General features: G+C 39.6%; 1 protein-coding gene across 4 annotated transcripts in view; it reads left to right on the top strand.

Annotated features, from left to right (window-relative positions):
• The first annotated feature begins 1199 nt into the window (after nucleotides 1–1199).
• The window catches only part of LOC133606704 (ATP-dependent RNA helicase DHX15-like), a 67087-nt gene continuing 49573 nt past the window's right edge, over nucleotides 1200–18713 (top strand). For 2 of the 4 annotated variants that reach the window (XM_061960942.1, XM_061960945.2), the window contains exons 1-4: nucleotides 1200–1307; nucleotides 6279–6555; nucleotides 6616–6794; nucleotides 6872–7031. In XM_061960942.1, coding sequence (XP_061816926.1) covers nucleotides 1291–1307; nucleotides 6279–6555; nucleotides 6616–6794; nucleotides 6872–7031 — 633 coding nt within the window. In that variant the 5' untranslated portion in view covers nucleotides 1200–1290. Of the gene's footprint in view, nucleotides 1358–3014; nucleotides 3142–6278; nucleotides 6556–6615; nucleotides 6795–6871; nucleotides 7032–18713 lie in introns of those variants that run through there. The other 2 variants (XM_061960943.1, XM_061960944.1) reach the window with 2 other exon arrangements.

Here is an 18713-nt window from a genome sequence, read left to right as displayed (position 1 = left end):
CATATTTGCAAGAAGAAAGGCACACCCTTGTTAGCAAAGATACAACAACCTTGCAACATAGGGCCGTGCATTGTCATGCTGGAACTCGAGGTGATACGACAACTTTTGTGGACCTTAGCTCTGAATGTCAACAACATCTTGATGGAAACAGTGTGAACTAATATGTAGATATATATATTTTTTAAAGGTGCAATAAAGATGTGGGCAGCGTGGTGGCAGAGGGGTTAGTGCATCTGCCTCACAATACGAAGGTCCTGAGTTCAATCCCGGGCTCGGGATCTTTCTGTGTGGAGTTTGCATGTTCTCCCCGTGACCGCGTGGGTTCCCTCCGGGTACTCCGGCTTCCTCCCACCCCCAAAGACATGCACCTGGGGATAAGTTGATTGGCAACAATAAATTGGCCCTAGTGTGTGAATGTGAGTGTGAATGTTGTCTGTCTATCTGTTGGCCCTGTGATGAGGTGGCGACTTGTCCAGGGTGTACCCCGCCTTCCGCCCGATTGTAGCTGAGATAGGCTCCAGCGACCCCCCGCAACCCCAAAAGGGACAAGCGGTAGAAAATGGATGGATGGATAAAGATGTAAGAAGAAGCCGGAGACTAGTTTATTTTTGTCTAACGTGCAATTAGTAAAGTAAAAAATTTATAAAAATTAAAGCAGTTGTGAAACAGATTTTGTATTATATATAAACTGATATGGCCAAACACTGTGACAGTTTTATTTAATTTTTATTTATTTTTTTCAAGTTATAACAGCCATATTTATTTATTTCTTCAATACCTTTTTTTTTCAATAAGAAAAAAACCCTGGTTTGATAAAGAAAATAAGTGAAACAATATAGATGAGGTAGTTCGGGCATCTGGTCGGGATGCCACCCGAATGCCTGCCTAGGGAGATGTTTCGGGCACGTCCGACCGGTAGGAGGCCACGTGGAAGACCCAGGACACGTTGGGAAGACTATGTCTCCCGTATGGCCTGGGAACGCCTCAGGATCCCCCGGGAGGAGCTGGACGAAATGGCTGGGGAGAGGGAAGTCTGGGCTTCCCTGCTTAGGCTGCTGCCCCCGTGACCCGACCTTGGATAAGCGGAAGAAGATTGATGGATGGAAGATATAAATCCCTAACGTGCAATGCCTTTTGAGCTGTCATATATAGTACCCATCCTTCCAGTGTCTCCCTACTATGACTCCATCTGCTTGTGCATTCCCTTCATAGCAGCAAGGGGGTGGTCGCCGCAGCATCGCCATCACTGTCCACTGCTTCCCTGTACCTGCAGCCACCATCGCACCTTAGATGAATCAGCATGAAAGGTACGCGCTAGTACACAAGCAAACAACTATCCAAGGATGAACATGATGAGGTAAGCACTAGCCTTAGCGACAATGCACCTTCTATGTTGTCTAGCCTGCGAGCGTTAGCCGACTTGAGGGCGTGGTTTGTGTCGCTAACGTGACGTTTCGTGACACAAAGTTGACATGATTCTGTGATTTCATTGACGTTTTGATGTCTGACGTGGTCAAGCAAGCGGCGTAAAATGTGTGGGACTGGTTAGCTACAGTAGCCTAGCATACATAGGCTGCGATGCTGTTGCCAGGTGGGAAATGACCAAGCATCTTACCGGAAGTGTGAAGTGATGCTGTATTAATGAACATTACCGTACATACCCGAATTTATGTCACTCAGGATCTGGTAAAGTGTAAAATGTTCAAAGAATGTGTGCATGTAGCTTATAACGCACTTTTACATGGAAATAAGATGCCATTAGAAGAACAGCGCCCCCACCTGGCTTTAAAAAGGCACATGTGACAAAACCAGGCGCAGTGCTGGACGTATCTTACTGTTTGTATTTGACAATAAGCATACATTTTAAAGCAGGGGTGTCAAACTCAAATACAGAGTGGGCCAAAATTTAAAACTGAACAAAGCCGCGGGCCAAGGTTGAACAAATTAACCTTTTAATAGGGACCAAAACAAGTTTTGCATTGAATATTGAACAAGCAAGGCTTATATAACTTTATAGTGACATGCAAAATCGAGTTTCAAATAATGATAATAATTCAAAAATATCAATGGCATATCAAATACAATTTAAACAAAAATTGAATGCCTCTTTTCTATTTGCAGCCTTCAGAGGTAAATATCAACATTAACTTTTTCCACAGGCTAATACATTTGAAAATAAAATAACAATGAATAAACCAACCAATCAGGACTTTAAACTGCTCAGTTTGCAACACACTGATCTAATCTGATGTGCCCAAACCAGATACCTGCCATCTTTTCTTGGATGCTAGTTCATTAATGTTGGGGCTCAGGCTTTGAGCTGAGGCAACCTTCATTATCGAACGAAGGTGTTCATCAGTCATTATATCTCGTAGCCCACCCGGACCACAGTATTGGGGGCGTGCCTTAAAGACACTGCCTTTATTGTCCACTATGAGCCGTCATCACGTCTGCTTTTCATCCATTCTAACAACGTGCCGGCCCAACCACAAGATATGTGCGGCTTTTGTACGCGCACACACAGGAATGCAATGCATACTTGTTTAATAGCGATACAGGTCACACTGAGGGTGCCCGTATAAACAACTTTAACAATGTTAGAAATATACGCCACACTGTGAATCCACAGCAAACAAAAATGACAAACACATTTTGGGAGAATATCCGCACCGTAACACAACATAAACACAACAGAACAAATACCCAGAACCCTGTGCAGCACTAACTCCCCCCCCCCCCCCCCCACACACACACACACTCACACACCTTGTAGCTCCCGGAAGAGTTAGTGCTGCAAAGGGTTCTGGGTATATGTTCTGTTGTGTTTATGTTGTGTTACAGTGCAGATGTTCTCCCGAAATGTGTTTGTCATTCTTGTTTGTTGTGGGTTCACAGTGTGGCGTATATTTCAAACAAAACTTAAAGTTGTTTATACGGCAACCCTCAGTGTAAATTGTATCGCTGTTGATCAAGTATGTGTTGCATTCACTGTTGCATTCACTGTCTTGTGCGTGCAGAAGCGGAAAATATTATGTGACTGGGCCAGCGCACGTTGGACTGGACGAAAAGCGGATGTGAAGTGGATGTGACAATTTTCGGGGCTGGCGCTGAAATCTGATATTCTCCCGGGAGGATTGGCAAGTATGAAAATTAGCGGTGAATGCGATGTTACCGCCACTGAATGTAATCGGCGGGCCAGCTCTTGTGTTAATTTGATATCGCCTCAAGGGCCAAGTGAAATTACACGGCGGGCCAAAATTGGCCCGTGGGCCAGAGTTTGACACCCATGTTTTAAAGCGTCGTAATACTTTCATATTTTGTGTTTATTTGAAATAACTGATCGCAGAGGCAATAATAACATACATATATCTATATGTGTGTATGTATATACTGTATATACTGTGTGTATATATATATGTATATGCATGTATGTATATATATATATATATAATATATATATATATATATATATATGTATATATATAATGTATATATGTGTGTGTGTGTGTGTGTATATATATATATATATATATATATATATACTGTATATATATATATATATGTATATATATATATATATATATATGTATACACGTATATATGTATGTATGTGTATATTAGGGCTGCAGCTAACGATTATTTTTCTATCGATTATTCTATAGATTATTTTTTCGATTAATCGGTTAATCTATAGATTATTTTTTCGATTAATCTATAGATTATTTTTCCTTTTACCGATTATTTTTTTAATTTAAAATGAAGAGGAAAAAATAAATGTAGGCCAGTTTTTTCAAAAGGCATGGCTTTTATTTACAAAAAAAAAAGTATGGCCACTCAGTCAACATTGACAACAACATGACAAAATATTCTGTAACAATGTAAACATTTAAAACTTTTAACATTTAACAAAATTAAAAGTAGCTTATTTGCTTTTTAATGTGCAAATATAAAAGTAAACATCCAGTGCAAATCTTAATATTCTGCAATAGTATAAGCATTTCAAAATTAAAAGTATTGCTTATTTTGCTTTAAAATGTGCAAAAATAAAGATAAACATCCAATACAAAAAAGTACAAAACGGAAATATTCTGTAACGGTGTAAACATTTCAACAAAAGTAAAAGTATTGCTTATTTGCTAAAATGTGCAAAAATAAAGCTAAACATCCAATACAAAAAAAGTGTACAGTGTAAACATTTCAACAAAAGTAAAAGTATTGCTTATTTTGCTTAATAACACAACAATGATAGTATGATTAAAGTGAAAGTTAATTGTTCGTTGTACATAGTATATGTAACTGTTAATGTTGTAAAAGGTATTTGCACAACTAATTAACGTTAGCGTTTGTGACACGTCTTTGTGCCGTGGGGTTCTTTCAGGACCGACAGACTGAACGCCAGACGGCTTTGTCAGGTTTACAATCTTTTAATTTTACACAAAGTCTTTTCTCTTCCAACTCTTTTCTCTTTCTTTCCTCGCTTTTCGGCTCCTCTTCCTCGCTCGCTCGTCGTCCCCTGTCTCTGTCTCTCCTCCTCTCTCGCTCCACGTCAGCTTCACTCTGGCTCCTTCCAGTCTCTCTTCCCTCTCTCTCTGCTGCTCCCCTTTTCTTCAGCAAGAGGAGATTGGATGATCGTGCCCAGGTGCGCGGATCGTGCACCTGGGCACGATTGCGGCGTCGCTCCCGGCGCGCCCCACCTCGCCGCTCGCTCGCCGGCCCCGCCTCTCCACAGCGTTAAAGAGGAGCGAGTCTTTGTAAACACTGAACAGGCACGCCAAACGCGCCTCTCAGAGCGAAACGGTGCTTTAGTTTATGAATTCACAACGCAGATACAAATGACACATTCATGTTTTTGTGTAATGATGACAACGTATACGCACGCGGACGATTGACTAGTTGATGGTGATGGCAAGAACGCTGTCGGTTTTCTTTTCAAATGTTCCTTCATAGCCGTTGTGCTGCTATGATAGGCCATTTCCGCTTGACACAGTGTAAATACAACATTATTAGGCCGTTTATTGAAATACTCCCACACTTTTGACGACTTTTGGCGTGCTTTTTCCCCTCGCTCGCATCGTCTGCTTTGCGCTCCGCCATGACAGTAGTGTGACGTAAATATACGACGCGCCGACGCACAAAAACGGCGTCGACGTATTTACGTAACCGATGACGTCGACTACGTCGACGCGTCGTTTCAGCCTTAGTGTATATATATATATATATGTATGTATGTGTGTATATATATATGCAGTATATATATGTATGTGTATATATATATATATGTATGTGTATATATATATATATATATATTTATATGTATATATGTATATATTAGGGCTGTGAATCTTTGGGTGTCCCACGATTCGATTCAATATCGATTCTTGGGGTCACGATTCGATTCAAAATTGAATTTTTTTTCAATTCAACACGATTCTCGATTCAAAAACGATTTTTTTCCCCGATTCAAAACGATTCTCTATTCATTCAATACATAGGATTTCAGCAGGATCTACCCCAGTCTGCTGACATGCAAGCAGAGTAGTAGATTTTTGTAAAAAGCTTTTATAATTGTAAAGGACAATGTTTTATCAACTGATTGCAATAATGTAAATTTGTTTTAACTATTAAATGAACCAAATATAAGACTTATTTTATCTTTGTGAAAATATTGGACACAGTGTGTTGTCAAACTTATGAGATGCGATGCAAGTGTAAGCCACTGTGACACTATTAATCTTTTTTTTAATTTTTTTATAAATGTCTAATGATAATGTCAATGAGGGATTTTTAATCACTGCTATGTTGAAATTGTAACTAATATTGATACTGTTGTTGATAATATTCATTTTTGTTTCACTACTTTTGGTTTGTTCTGTGTCGTGTTTGTGTCTCCTCTCAATTGCTCTGTTTATTGCAGTGTTGCTGCGTCGGGTTTGGTTTTGGAATTGGATTGCATTGTTATGGTATTGCTGTGTATTATTTTGTTGGATTGATTAATTAAAAAAAAAAAAAGTATGTATGTATGTATATGTATGTATACATGGGGAAGAGGACCTTTGAAAATCATTGCACATTTTCCAAAATTGTTCAGCCCTATTTTTTATACATTCTATACAAAAATATTGAACCAGTTTTGGAGTCCTACTCCAGTCATTGTATTTATACAGCTTCATCACAATGTTCATTATAGTCAGACCCTTCCTTTGAGGCTTTTATTATAGCGTCCGTTGTTTGACCACATTTGAACTTGGTTGGTGTAACAGTGAGCCAATGTCTTCCAGGAGTGAGTGGGACAGGCGACGGGGCCGTAATGGCCGCTCGAGGCGTGGGGGCCCGCTTCGAGCCACAATGGAGTCCTCCATGATGGCAGTCAATGGGCCCACGCAACAGCAGATCAATCCCTTCACCGAGCTGCCCTACACACCCCGTTACTACGAAATCCTGAAGAAGCGTCAAGGTCTCCCTGTGTGGGAGTACAGAGAGAAATTCACTAACATCCTCCTGCATCACCGGTGTTGTGTCCTGTTGGGGGAGACCGGTTCTGGAAAGACCACACAGGTAAAGAAGCCTGAACGATAATTCAGTCAAACTTTTAATTTCCACTTTTTTGTCCGTCAGATCCCGCAGTGGTGCGTAGACATTTTGCCCAGAAGGGTGGTGGCTTGCACACAGCCCAGGAGGGTGGCAGTCATGAGTGTGGCCCAGAGGGTGGCTGACGAGATGGACGTGACGCTCGGCCAGGAGGTGGGCTACTCCATACGCTTTGAAGACTGCAGTTCTGGCAAGACGGTTCTCAAGTGAGATCATGCTCCTAGATGTCTGGGTTCCTCTTTAGACTGACCTCAAACAAGGCTTTTTTGCCATGCACTCACAGGTACTTGACTGACGGAATGTTGCTACGGGAGGCCATGAAGGACCCACTACTGGCGCGCTACGGTGTAGTCATCCTGGATGAGGCCCACGAGCGCACGCTAGCAACAGACATCCTCATGGGGGTTCTCAAGCAGGTGGTCCGCCGGAGATATGACCTCAAGGTAACCTGATTATGTTCTCGTCTTCAATTGTGCATGAGAAGTAGTAGTTGTGTTTTTCGTTGTTTCTTGCATTGAACAAAGTAAGCACATTCTACCAAGTCAAATACATTGAGTGTTAAACATACTTGGCCAATAAATCAGATTTTGATTGCATGACAGTTGGCTTTGATTTGATTAAATTATTTGATACAGCAGTCAACTCAAAGTCCACATTTTCAAAACAGTTAACACACAGGACTAAGCAGTGGCACTCAAAAATACCACATTTTGTTTAGGGATATGCCAATCGATCGGTCAGTATCAGCCGATTTTCTTTTCAACATTGACGATTAATGCTTTTTTAATGCCGATCACAAACCCTTCTGACTAATATTTTATTTATCTTACCATGACTGGCCCGTCCCGGTCATGTCCTGTGTTGTTTTTGTTGTTATTCTTCTTAGTTTAGTGTATATTTATGTTGCCAGCGCTCCTAGTTCTCCTTTGTTTACGTTCTTGTTCTTGTAGGAGCGTTTGTCACCAGTTTGTTGATTAGTGTCTCCACCTGTCGTCGCCACTAATCACTGTGTCCATGTCACCCTGCCAGTCGTTGCTGGATTTCTATCCACTACACGACAGTTGCGTTTTCCTTTTTAATTCCACACTTGAAGATTTCTTGCTGTTCAACTGTTTGTGTTTAGGTTTTATGCAACGCTTTAAGTCCATGCCATGCTACGCTAGCATCTAAGTTTTTGTATTTTTGCCTTGTGAAACAAATTAAAAGCACCTTACCTGCCTGCTGCTGCTGGCACCGCCTGTCCTTCTGCACCCTGAGAACAAAACCATCGCTTCAATACGACCCGAACGCAACAATTTTAGTCCCATGGCTGACAAGCTAACAGGTAATTGTGTATCTTCATACACAGTGTAGAGCCCATTCCCTAAGTTAATAATAATCACTTCCATTAACTCCAATAAACCTCATTTTGTTATATCTTAAGTATCATTATCAAGTATTAGGACAAGGCTAAACATGATAAACACCGAGTGCAAACATGTGTAGGCATGCTGATAGCTATGCTAACGGCTAAGCTACCTATAAACAGCCCCCCCGTGACCCCAAAAGGGACAAGCGGTAGAAAAGGATGGATGGATGGATGGATGGGTAAGCAACCACCTTGTGGGTGTGCCTCGGGTTTTGACTTTGGATTATTTTGAGTCTTATTATTAATTTCTATTAAGAGCATCCAATGTCTATTACCCTTCCAGGTAGGGCTGGACGACTATGGCAAACATTATAATAACGATTGCTTTGATTGATATTGCAATCACGATTAATAACACAAGTATTCATTAATTTGAAAACATGAGTATTTATTGTACCACTAAAACTCAACTTTAATTTAAAAGAACAACATATATAAAGTAGTAACAAATAAACAAGTAAAGTATTTATAATATTAACAACAATAAATAAAAAATAAGGATAGCAATATAATAAAACAATAAAACTCAGTTTTTGTGTTTAATTGTTTTTTAATTCCATTTTTTACCTTTGTACTCTTATTTTTGCCACCATAGATTGTGTGCTTTTTGTGTCCATCCACCCATCCTTTCTCTACCGCTTGTCCCTCTCGGAGGTGCTGGAGCCTATCCCAGCTGCATTCGGGCAGAAGGCGGGGTACATCCTGGACAAGTCGCCACCTCATTAGATCAAATTTAATAAAATGCAGAAATCCTCATATGTATTTGTGCAATAAATCTTTGGACAATTTTAACCAATATTTCAAATCGAAGTATAACAATGTTTATAAATTAATCAACACATTGTACTTATGGTAGGTACTTTTTTGAAACCTTTATTTTGTTAGCGCCCTCCGATCAGATGTTGCGCGTAGCGCTGTTATTGTGAAGGGGGGAAATGTGCTGCTGTTCCGAGCTTGACGAGTACGGAGACAATTTGTGGCTGTGTAAAAAAAGTTGCGACTGTTGTCCTGTTTGTACATTGACGTTCTATCAATGATGTCGTTCTCAACAGCATAAGCAGATGATATGTGTTGTAGGGGTACTGTATGGATTGTTCTTGCTAGCATTAGCTTCGTAGTTCAGTTGCTGTTTTAAAGGCCTACTGAAATGCGATTTTCTTATTTAAGCGGGGATAGCAGGTCCATTCTATGTGTCATACTTGATCATTTTGCGATATTGCCATATTTTTGCTGAAAGGATTTAGTAGAGAACATCGACGATAAAGTTCGCAACTTTTGGTCGCTGATAAAAAAGCCTTGCCTGTACCGGAAGTAGCAGACGAGTAGCATGACGTCACAGGTTGTGGAGCTCCTCACATCTGCACATTGTTTACAATCATGGCCACCAGCAGCGAGAGCGATTCGGACCGAGAAAGGGACAATTTGCCCATTAATTTGAGCGAGGATGAAAGATTTCGCGGATGAGGAAAGTGAGAGTGAAGGACTAGAGGACAGTGGGAGCGATTCAGATAGGGAAGATGCTGTGAGAGGCGGGTGGGACCTGATATTCAACTGGGAATGACTAAAACAGTAAATAAACACAAGACATATATATACTCTATTAGCCACAACACAACCAGGCTTATATTTAATATGCCACATAACAAACACCTCCCCCCTCCCGTCCATATAACCCGCCAATACAACTCAAACACCTGCACAGCACACTCAATCCCACAGCCCAAAGTACCGTTCACCTCCCCAAAGTTCATACAGCACATATATTTCCCCAAAGTCCCCAAAGTTACATACGTGACATGCACATAGCGGCACGCACGTACGGGAAAGCGATCAAATGTTTGGAAGTGTACTCACGGTACCGTGTCTGCGTATCCAACTCAAAGTCCTCCTGGTAAGAGTCTCTGTTATCCCAGTTCTCCACAGACCAATGGTAAAGATTTACTGTCATCTTTCGGGAATGTAAACAATGAAACACCGGCCGTGTTTGTGTTGCTGAAGTCGGCCGCAATACACCGCTTTTCACCTACAGCTTTCTTCTTTGCTGTCTCCATTGTTCATTGAACAATTGCAAAAGATTCACCAACAGAATACTGTGGAATTTTGCGATGAAAACAGACGACTTAATAGCTGGCCACCATGCTGTCCCAAAATGTCCTCTACAATCCGCGACGTCACGCGCTGACGTCATCATACCGAGACGTTTTCAGCAGGATATGTCGCGCGAAATTTAAAATTGCACTTTAGTAAGCTAACCCGGCCGTATTGGCATGTGTTGCAATGTTAAGATTTCGTCATTGATATATAAACTATCAGACTGCGTGGTCGGTAGTAGTGGGTTTCAGTAGGCCTTTAAGTGGCTGTCTAGACAGTGTTTAGTTTAGGATGTTTTGGGGAAATATAAGGGATCCCGGACACGTTATTTTCCCAAACAAATGTTCCTTCTCCTCACAATGACAGCATTTCACTCATGATGATTATGTGGGCGGTCTTTTTTACGTGGCTGCACATCGACAGCGTCTTCTCCCTGTCATCTTTGTCGTACCGGTAGTTTTTAGCGCTTCCATAGCGAGTCTACTGACAGATATACTGTAAGTTAAAACTGTAGGCTACTTTATATTAGAAATGGCAACAGTGGAGGATGAATACCCCACAAAAGGAGGATAGAGAAAAATAAGGAGCTTATTGACTACAGCGTGGAATACAATTGCTGACACGCGCACATTTCTGAACTTATCGGGACTTTTAATACACATCAGCAGGTACCAATAGTTAAGAAAAGTTGGTTTTGCATGATATTGCAAAACAAAACGCCAGATAATACACCAGGTGCCATTTTGAGGTCCTTCCATAATAATAACCATATGTTGAAGCACAGTACGCCTGACTACGTTAGCCGTAATGCGCCGAAAATCCATCAAGTGCAATGTCATACTAAAACATTTTAACAGATTTTTGAGTGTTGTGTGTAATGTTCTCTATTCTCAATGGAACATCAAAGTTTTGGGCTTGCTTTATTGAACATGTGTCAACTTGCAATCCACACTTCTTTTGTGTATGGCTGCCATCCACTGGTCACACTTACCACTATACCTTGTACCAAATAAAATTGCTTCAAGGTCGGTAAGCACAACGATAATAAATCCATACTGTATATTATAAGGCGCTAGGGCTGCAACATCTAATCGATTAAAATCGATTATAAAAATAGTTGGCGATTAATTTAGTCATCTATTCGTTGGATCTATGCTATGCGCATGCGCTGAGCCAACTTTTTTTTTGTGTGGTTTTTTTGTACCTTTATTTATAAACTGCAACATTTACAAACAACTGAGAAACAATAATCAAAATAATAGGGGTGTAACGGTACGTGTATTTGTATCGAACCGTTTCGGTACGGGGGTTTCGGTTCGGTGCGGAGGTGTACCGAACGAGTTTCCACACGGACATATTAAGTAGCGTGCTGCACGTTGTGTAAACAATACTCAAAATGCCGGACATTTGAGGCATTTAAGAAACTCCGCCCGGACAGCCCCGCATAAGAGGAGATGTCCGGTGAAAAGAGGTATATTAACAGCGACCGGGTTAGGATAGACTGACCATACGTCCTCTTTTCACCGGACATGTCCTCTTATGCGGGGCTGTCCGGGCGGTGTTTCTTAAATGCCTCAAATGTCCGGCATTTTGAGTTATGGTTGCGTGTATTAACAATGTACGTTCAGGGTTAAGAAGGGATTAAAAACTGGACAAATTGTGCGCGCAGCAGCATTCGTGAGGGAGGGGCAGAGACAGAGAGCGAGAGCGAGAGAGTTATGATAAACGCGCATGCGTCGCCAGGCTCTGCTTTTTATCGATAGATTTATCAGATTTCATTTTCTATTATCTATAGCAGGGGTGTCAAAAGTGTGAATTTTTGTATAATTTTCCTTGTTTTATTTGGCAAGTTAAAAGACTATGGTGCCAGTATGCTGTTTTTTTCCCCAATAAAATACTGGAAAGGATAGAAATGTAGTTTGTCTCTTTTATCCGAGTATTAATCGATTAATCGAAGTAATAATCGACAGATTAATCGATTTATCAAATTTGTTGTTAGTTGCAGCTCTATAAGGCGCGCTGTCAAATTTTTTAGAAAATGAAAATATTTTAAATGCGCCTTATAGTACGAAAAATACGGTACTTCCATTGTCATTATTCAGATGGATATTTGTTGACAGTGGAAGTTATTGGGAATGATGCTCAGCTGCCTTTCCCCTTCCATCTCCTTCAACCCTATCTATCGCCTTGCCGAATTCGGAAGTTTAATTTGCCTTGATTAAGAGCAATTACGATGTCCCGCCGAGCGTAAAGCGGAGAGAGAGAAAGATCATGTTTGAGATTGAAAATGTGGCGACGCGCTTCCCATCAAAATCCTAATGCACTCTATGTAATGGCTCGAGAGGGAACAGTGTGTACTTGAAATGGGGCGCCAAGGACTGTCACAGCCTGGTATAGGTCACTGGCTTTGTAGTGGAATGCCAGGTTGTTCAGCATAGACCGGCACTGTTCATCCAAAGTATTCTGGAGGCCACATTCAGAAAGATGAGGACCTCAAGGCCGGACTTTTTCCTTTACCTTATTCCATCCATCCATTTTCTACCGCTTGTCCCTTTTGGGGTCGCGGCGGGTGCTGGAGCCTATCTTAGCTGCATTCGGGCAGTCGGTCGGGTACACCCTGGATTTAATTTTTGTATATACATTAGATATTCGCCGACGTTATGTTATCAGAACCAGAAGACCACTTGCGACTTGTCAATGAACGTGAATTATTGAGAATTGTTTAAAAATTTCTATTTTTGACCCTAATAAAGCCTGGATAATAACATTGCACCAACGTCAGGATGCCATCGTACACTACAACAACTCACTCCTCCCACAAACCTTCCTGCTAATTTGGGGTTTCTAACTCTCTTCTGTCCATCCATCCATTTTCTACCACCTGTCCCTCTCGGCGTTGCGGGGGTGCTGGAGCCTATCCCAGCTGCATTCGTGCGGGAGGTGGGGTACACCGTGGACAAGTCGCCACCTCATCTCAGGGCCAACACAGACAACATTCACACACTCGGGACCATTCAGTGTAATTTCAGAGCAACGTTTGCAATTCATGTTAATTTTATGTTATGTAATTACTGGATTAGATTAAACTAAAAAATACTTCCCCATCTCTTTAACTACCTTTATTCAGTCAGGACAAATGAAGCTAACTAATGCGTAGAGACAGTATTCAAGTTCAAGCCCTTTAAAGCCCCACTTAAGAACTTTCAGTTTTGGTTGATTTTGGCGGTGCCAGTGGACCAAAGCGGTAGTGCTTTGCCAGAAGTAGACCACATTTCCCATGAGGACTAGCGCAAACTGGCATGTTCCATCCATCCATTTTACTACCGCTTGTCCCTTTCGGGGTGGCGGGGGGTGCTGGAGCCTATCTCAGCTGCATTCAGGCGGAAGGCGTATGTTGTCCGCTGTAATATTGGCACAAATATTATGTCTCTAATGGCTATTCTGATGTTAAATAACAGACGCCTAGATTGCGCTACAAACATGACGCTAGAATATATCAGTGTGGATGGAGGTCCGAAGCAAAGAAAGACTGGCGGTATGTTTTTTCAAAGGAAGCAGTGTGAAACTATCAAGCTTGTGGCTATTTATTGCTACCACGCAAATTTACAAAAGCTAACATTAGCATTATCAGTTTGATTTGGGCATTGAAAGTCACTTAATAATCTAGCAGGAACAGAGCCAAGGAAGCATCGGTCTGAAATTTCTCGTCTTTGAGCTCACCCATCCAACCATTTTCTACCGCTTATTCCTTTCGGGGTCGTGGGGGATGCTGGAGCTCACGCCAGTGAGTAAAAGCCGAGGCAATGTTGATCCTGACTGTCCTTTTATCCGGGTAAGCTCCATTTTTTCTTTTGTTGTCTCCTCAGACAAAACTTTTCATTTCTTTGGTTGTTGTGGAGCTTCGGTCTTCATAGCAGTAATTGCTCGTCGGCGTTCTTCTTCTTTTTGTTTTCTTGCAGCGAGTAGGCGTTCGCGTCAACTTCCGTCTTTTTAACGAATGGGGAAAGGGGGAGTGACGTATGCCGTAAATCAAGTCAGCACATTTGTAGTTTTTTTGTGTGGCAGAGTTCCTGCCGCTCTTCTCGAAGTGGCTCAGTGACAGTAAAAGTGATACAGACCCCCACAGGCCATGACAGAGGTGTCATTCAACTAGTTTTAAGTCCATGCATGTATCATCCCAAAAGTTATGAAAATATTTTATGAAGGTTAAAAAGTTACTTTAATATGCCTCACGGAATTTTCAAATGCTTTTTAGATCGTACAATATATAGACATATTTACTAATGAATGATAACAAACAGTAGTGTTTCCCACTGACCTGCAATCAGTAGATGGTGTCATTGTTTAATTTGCACAATTAGTTGGCCATGACCCACAAGTGTTTTCATGTTAGAAAAAGGGTCCAATAAGACCAAAAAATGTTGCTTGTCACTTTCTTTGAAAGAGACAATCAAAAGTATCTGAAAAGATTCAAGGTTCCCGGGTCTTTACAGGTGACATTAGGTGGTCCTTTGTCCTCTGTCGTTGTGGCTTGTGCAGACCTTTGATACACTTGTGATTAGGGCTATATAAATACACTTTGATTGATTGATTGATTGATTATGACGCTCCAACACTAAAACAACACTAGACACACACACACGCACACAATCAAGACAGTTCATGCTACATTAGGGCCTTATCGACGGTTGGATAATCTTAAGAACTCTTCAACACTGTGCATGACCGCCAGGTCACTGCAGTATCCTTGAACATGTTGAAGCATCTGCTTCTATGGATGTGACAGTAATCAGCAAGCAGTGTAGTGGTTTTATTATTGAGATGGAAAGGTTGCTATAATGCTGTGGCTGGAAGACCAGAGTCAGCACTTCTTCTGCAACTTCTTCTGCCTCTTTTACTCCCTCATCCCAACAAGCTACAGTAACAAATCTCTTTTTTTTATCACTGTTTTCTTTTAACTCTTGCATTCTTCATTCTAATTACCGTATTTTTCGGACTATAAATCGTAGTTTTTTTTCATAGTTTGGCCGGGGGTGCGACTTATACTCAGGAGCGACTTATGTGTGAAATTATTAACACATTACCGTAAAATATCAAATAATATTATTTAGCTCATTCACATAAGAGACTAGATGTATAAGATTTCATGGGATTCAGTGATTAGGAGTGACAGATTGTTTGGTAAACGTATAGCATGTTCTATATGTTATAGTTATTTGAATGACTCTTACCATAATGTGTTACGTTAACATACTAGGCACGTTCTCAGTTGGTTATTTATGCCTCATATAACGTACACTTATTCAGCCTGTTGTTCACTATTCTTTATTTATTTTAAATTGCCTTTCAAATGTCTATTCTTGGTGTTGGGGTTTATCAAATAAATTTCCCCCAAAAATGCGACTTATACTCCAGTGCGACTTATATATGTTTTTTTCCTTTCCACAGCAACGTTCTACAGAACAGTGATATTGTATCGAATATGTGGATGATTTTTACCCTTGGCGTTTGTGATTCGCCGTGTTTGCTGCATCTTTATTGCTCTTGCTCGATTATAAAAATAAGTCGATCAAAGAGTTGCTCTGTAGTAGAAGAGCAACGTTCATACATTCTCAATATTCAGTGTTTTATTGTTCATAGTTAATATTGTAAATCCCACATTCTAAAATGTTATGTACATTCTGACTGTCGTATAATTCAGTAAAAAAAATTAAGTTAATTCCATTTTTGAGATGGTCTTTTTAGTTCTTCACTGAAGACAGAATTTTTCAACACTGAATTTTTCAGCACTGCAATTTTTTTTACAGTGATTTTGTATGCACTGAATTTTTATTCGAGTTTTCATACACATCATTTTTAAACACTGAGTTTTATACACTCAATTGTTTTTCATTAAATTGTCACCATAATTTGATGTAAAAAAGAATTCAGTTCACAAAATTCAAATGCAAAAAATGCAGTTACATATGTTCAGTGTCAAAAAAAGGTTTCGTAATACTGACACAAATTAACCTCCGTACCCCTCATCCCCGAACATCCTCTCAACACATTCCTCTTTCACCTCGCAGGGTTCAACATCTTTTGATTCGACCGTGAGGTTAATTGTCGAATACAACTTTTTAGACTCGAATCGTAGACCATTCTTAGACACCCTTACTAATCTCTAATACTAATATTAGTATATTAATATGTTAATAATAATAGTGGGCAACACTGTTTCTGACCGTATTCCTGTTTATTAGGAAGCACACAAAAAGAAGCAGTTACGATGTCTATTGCACGGCATTGTAATGACATGAATTTTAATAACGGTTCATTTTGACAGCAGTTTTTAATTAAGTTACAGTCATAGTCTTTTGAAGAAAATATATTTTGGTTTTAGTCAAATTTTAGTAATCTAAAATGATTTCGTTTTAGTCTTGGCCCTGCGATGAGGTGGCGAATGCAACTGAGATAGGCTCCAGCACCCCCCTCTACCCCAAAAAAGGGACAAGCGGTAGAAAATGGATGGATTTAGTTTTAGTCGACCTAATTCCTTAAAAATTTAGTTGACCAAAATATGAAGTTATAACGCATCTTTGAAGTTGTCTTTTAAATCACACATTAGCGTTGTCACCCTCTACTGGTCAAATGTAGCACTACATGTAATAAACAAGGCTTGATCCTTACTCACAGACAAAAAAACAACACGACCACGAATGCAAAATACATCACGAAGACAGCAATTTCAATACAAAACAAAATAAATATATTTATGAACAACTTATATCTACTTTAAGGCTGCAGCTAACGATTATTTTTCTATCGATTAATCTATAGATTATTTTTTCGATTAATCGGTTAATCTATAGATTATTTTTTCGATTAATCTATAGATTATTTTTCCTTTTACCGATTATTTTTTTTATTTGAAATGAAGATGAAAAAATAAATGTAGGCCAGTTTTTTCAAAAGGCATGGCTTTTATTTCCCCAAAAAAAAGTATGGCCACTCAGTCAACATTGACAACAACATGACAAAATATCTGGAATAGTATAAGCATTTCAAAAGTAAAAGTATTGCTTATTTTGCTTTAAAATGTGCAAAAATAAAGATAAACATCCAATTCAAAAAAGTGCAAAACGGAAATATTCTGTAACAACAGTGTAAACATTTCAACAAAAGTAAAAGTATTGCTTATTTGCTAAAATGTGCAAAAATAAAGATAAACATCCAATACAAAAAAGTGCAAAACGAAATATTCTGTAACAACAGTGTAAACATTTCAACAAAAGTAAAACTTTTGCTTATTTTGCTTAATAACACAACAATGATAGTATGATTAAAGTGAAAGTTAATTGTTTGTTTGTACATAGTACCTGGCATACGTAATTGTTAATGTTGTAAAAGGTATTTGCACAACTAATTAACGTTAGCGTTAAAGAGGAGCGCGTCTTTGTAAACACTGAACAGGCACGCCAAACGCTCCTCTCAGAGCGAAAAGGTGCTTTAGTTTATGAATTTACAACGCAGATACAAATGACACATTCATGTTTTTGTGTAATGATGACAACGTATACTCACGCGGACGATTGACTAGTTGATGGTGATGGCAAGAACGCTGCCGTTGTGCTGCTATGATAGGCCATTTCCGCTCGACACAGTGTGCATACAACAACATTATTAGCAGAGGTGGGTAGAGTAGCCAGAAATTGTACTCAAGTAAGAGTACTGTTACTTTAGAGATTTATTACTCAAGTAAAAGTAAGGAGTATATATTTTATAAATATTTACTTGAGTAAAAGTAAAAAGTATGTTGTGAAAAAACTACTCAAGTACTGAGTAACATACACACACATATCATATATATATATATATATATATATATATATATATATATATATATATATATATATATATATATATATATATATATATATATATATATATATATATATATATATACATACATTGATATATACAGTATATAATTTATATTTATTTATTTTGCCGTTTTTGTTTACATGTTAAAGGTGTTTTAATAATTATACATGCATGTTTAACATATAGATTCCTTTCTTTCATGAAGACAAGAATATAAGTTGGTGTATTACCTGATTCTGATGACTTGCATTGATTGTAATCAGGAAGTAGTGCTGGTAACGTCCACGTTTTCAAATGGAGGAGAAAAAATGTTCCTCCTTTCTGTCTAATACCACATGAAAGTGGTTGTTATTTGGCATCTTATTTGTCCACCTTCCATATTCGTTTTTATACCCTTTACAAGAAATACATTGGCGGCAAACTCCGTAGCTTGCTAGCTTGTTTGCGCTGGCTTTCGGAGACTCTTATTTTGAAAGCGCAGGCGCGATGGAGCGGGACTTTTATTGTGAAGACAGGAACTGTGCAGTCAGTCTTTACGGTTGAAATAAAAAAGGGTCTTTTTTCCTTCACACTTTTGATTGATTGATTGGAACTTTTATTAGTAGATTGCACAGTACAGTGCATATTCCGTACAATTGACCACTAAATGGTAACACCCGAAGTTAGCTCGGAGCCAGTCAGGTCATGTGACCCCTGGCTCTGTTTGATTGGTCCAACGTCACCAGTGACTGCATCTGATTGGTGGAACGAAGTGAAACGTCAC

Source organism: Nerophis lumbriciformis, linkage group LG05, assembly GCF_033978685.3.
Source record: "Nerophis lumbriciformis linkage group LG05, RoL_Nlum_v2.1, whole genome shotgun sequence".
NCBI classification, from domain to species: domain Eukaryota; kingdom Metazoa; phylum Chordata; class Actinopteri; order Syngnathiformes; family Syngnathidae; genus Nerophis; species Nerophis lumbriciformis.
Note: the sequence above shows the minus strand (reverse complement) of the source record. Positions and strands in the feature narration are given on the sequence as shown.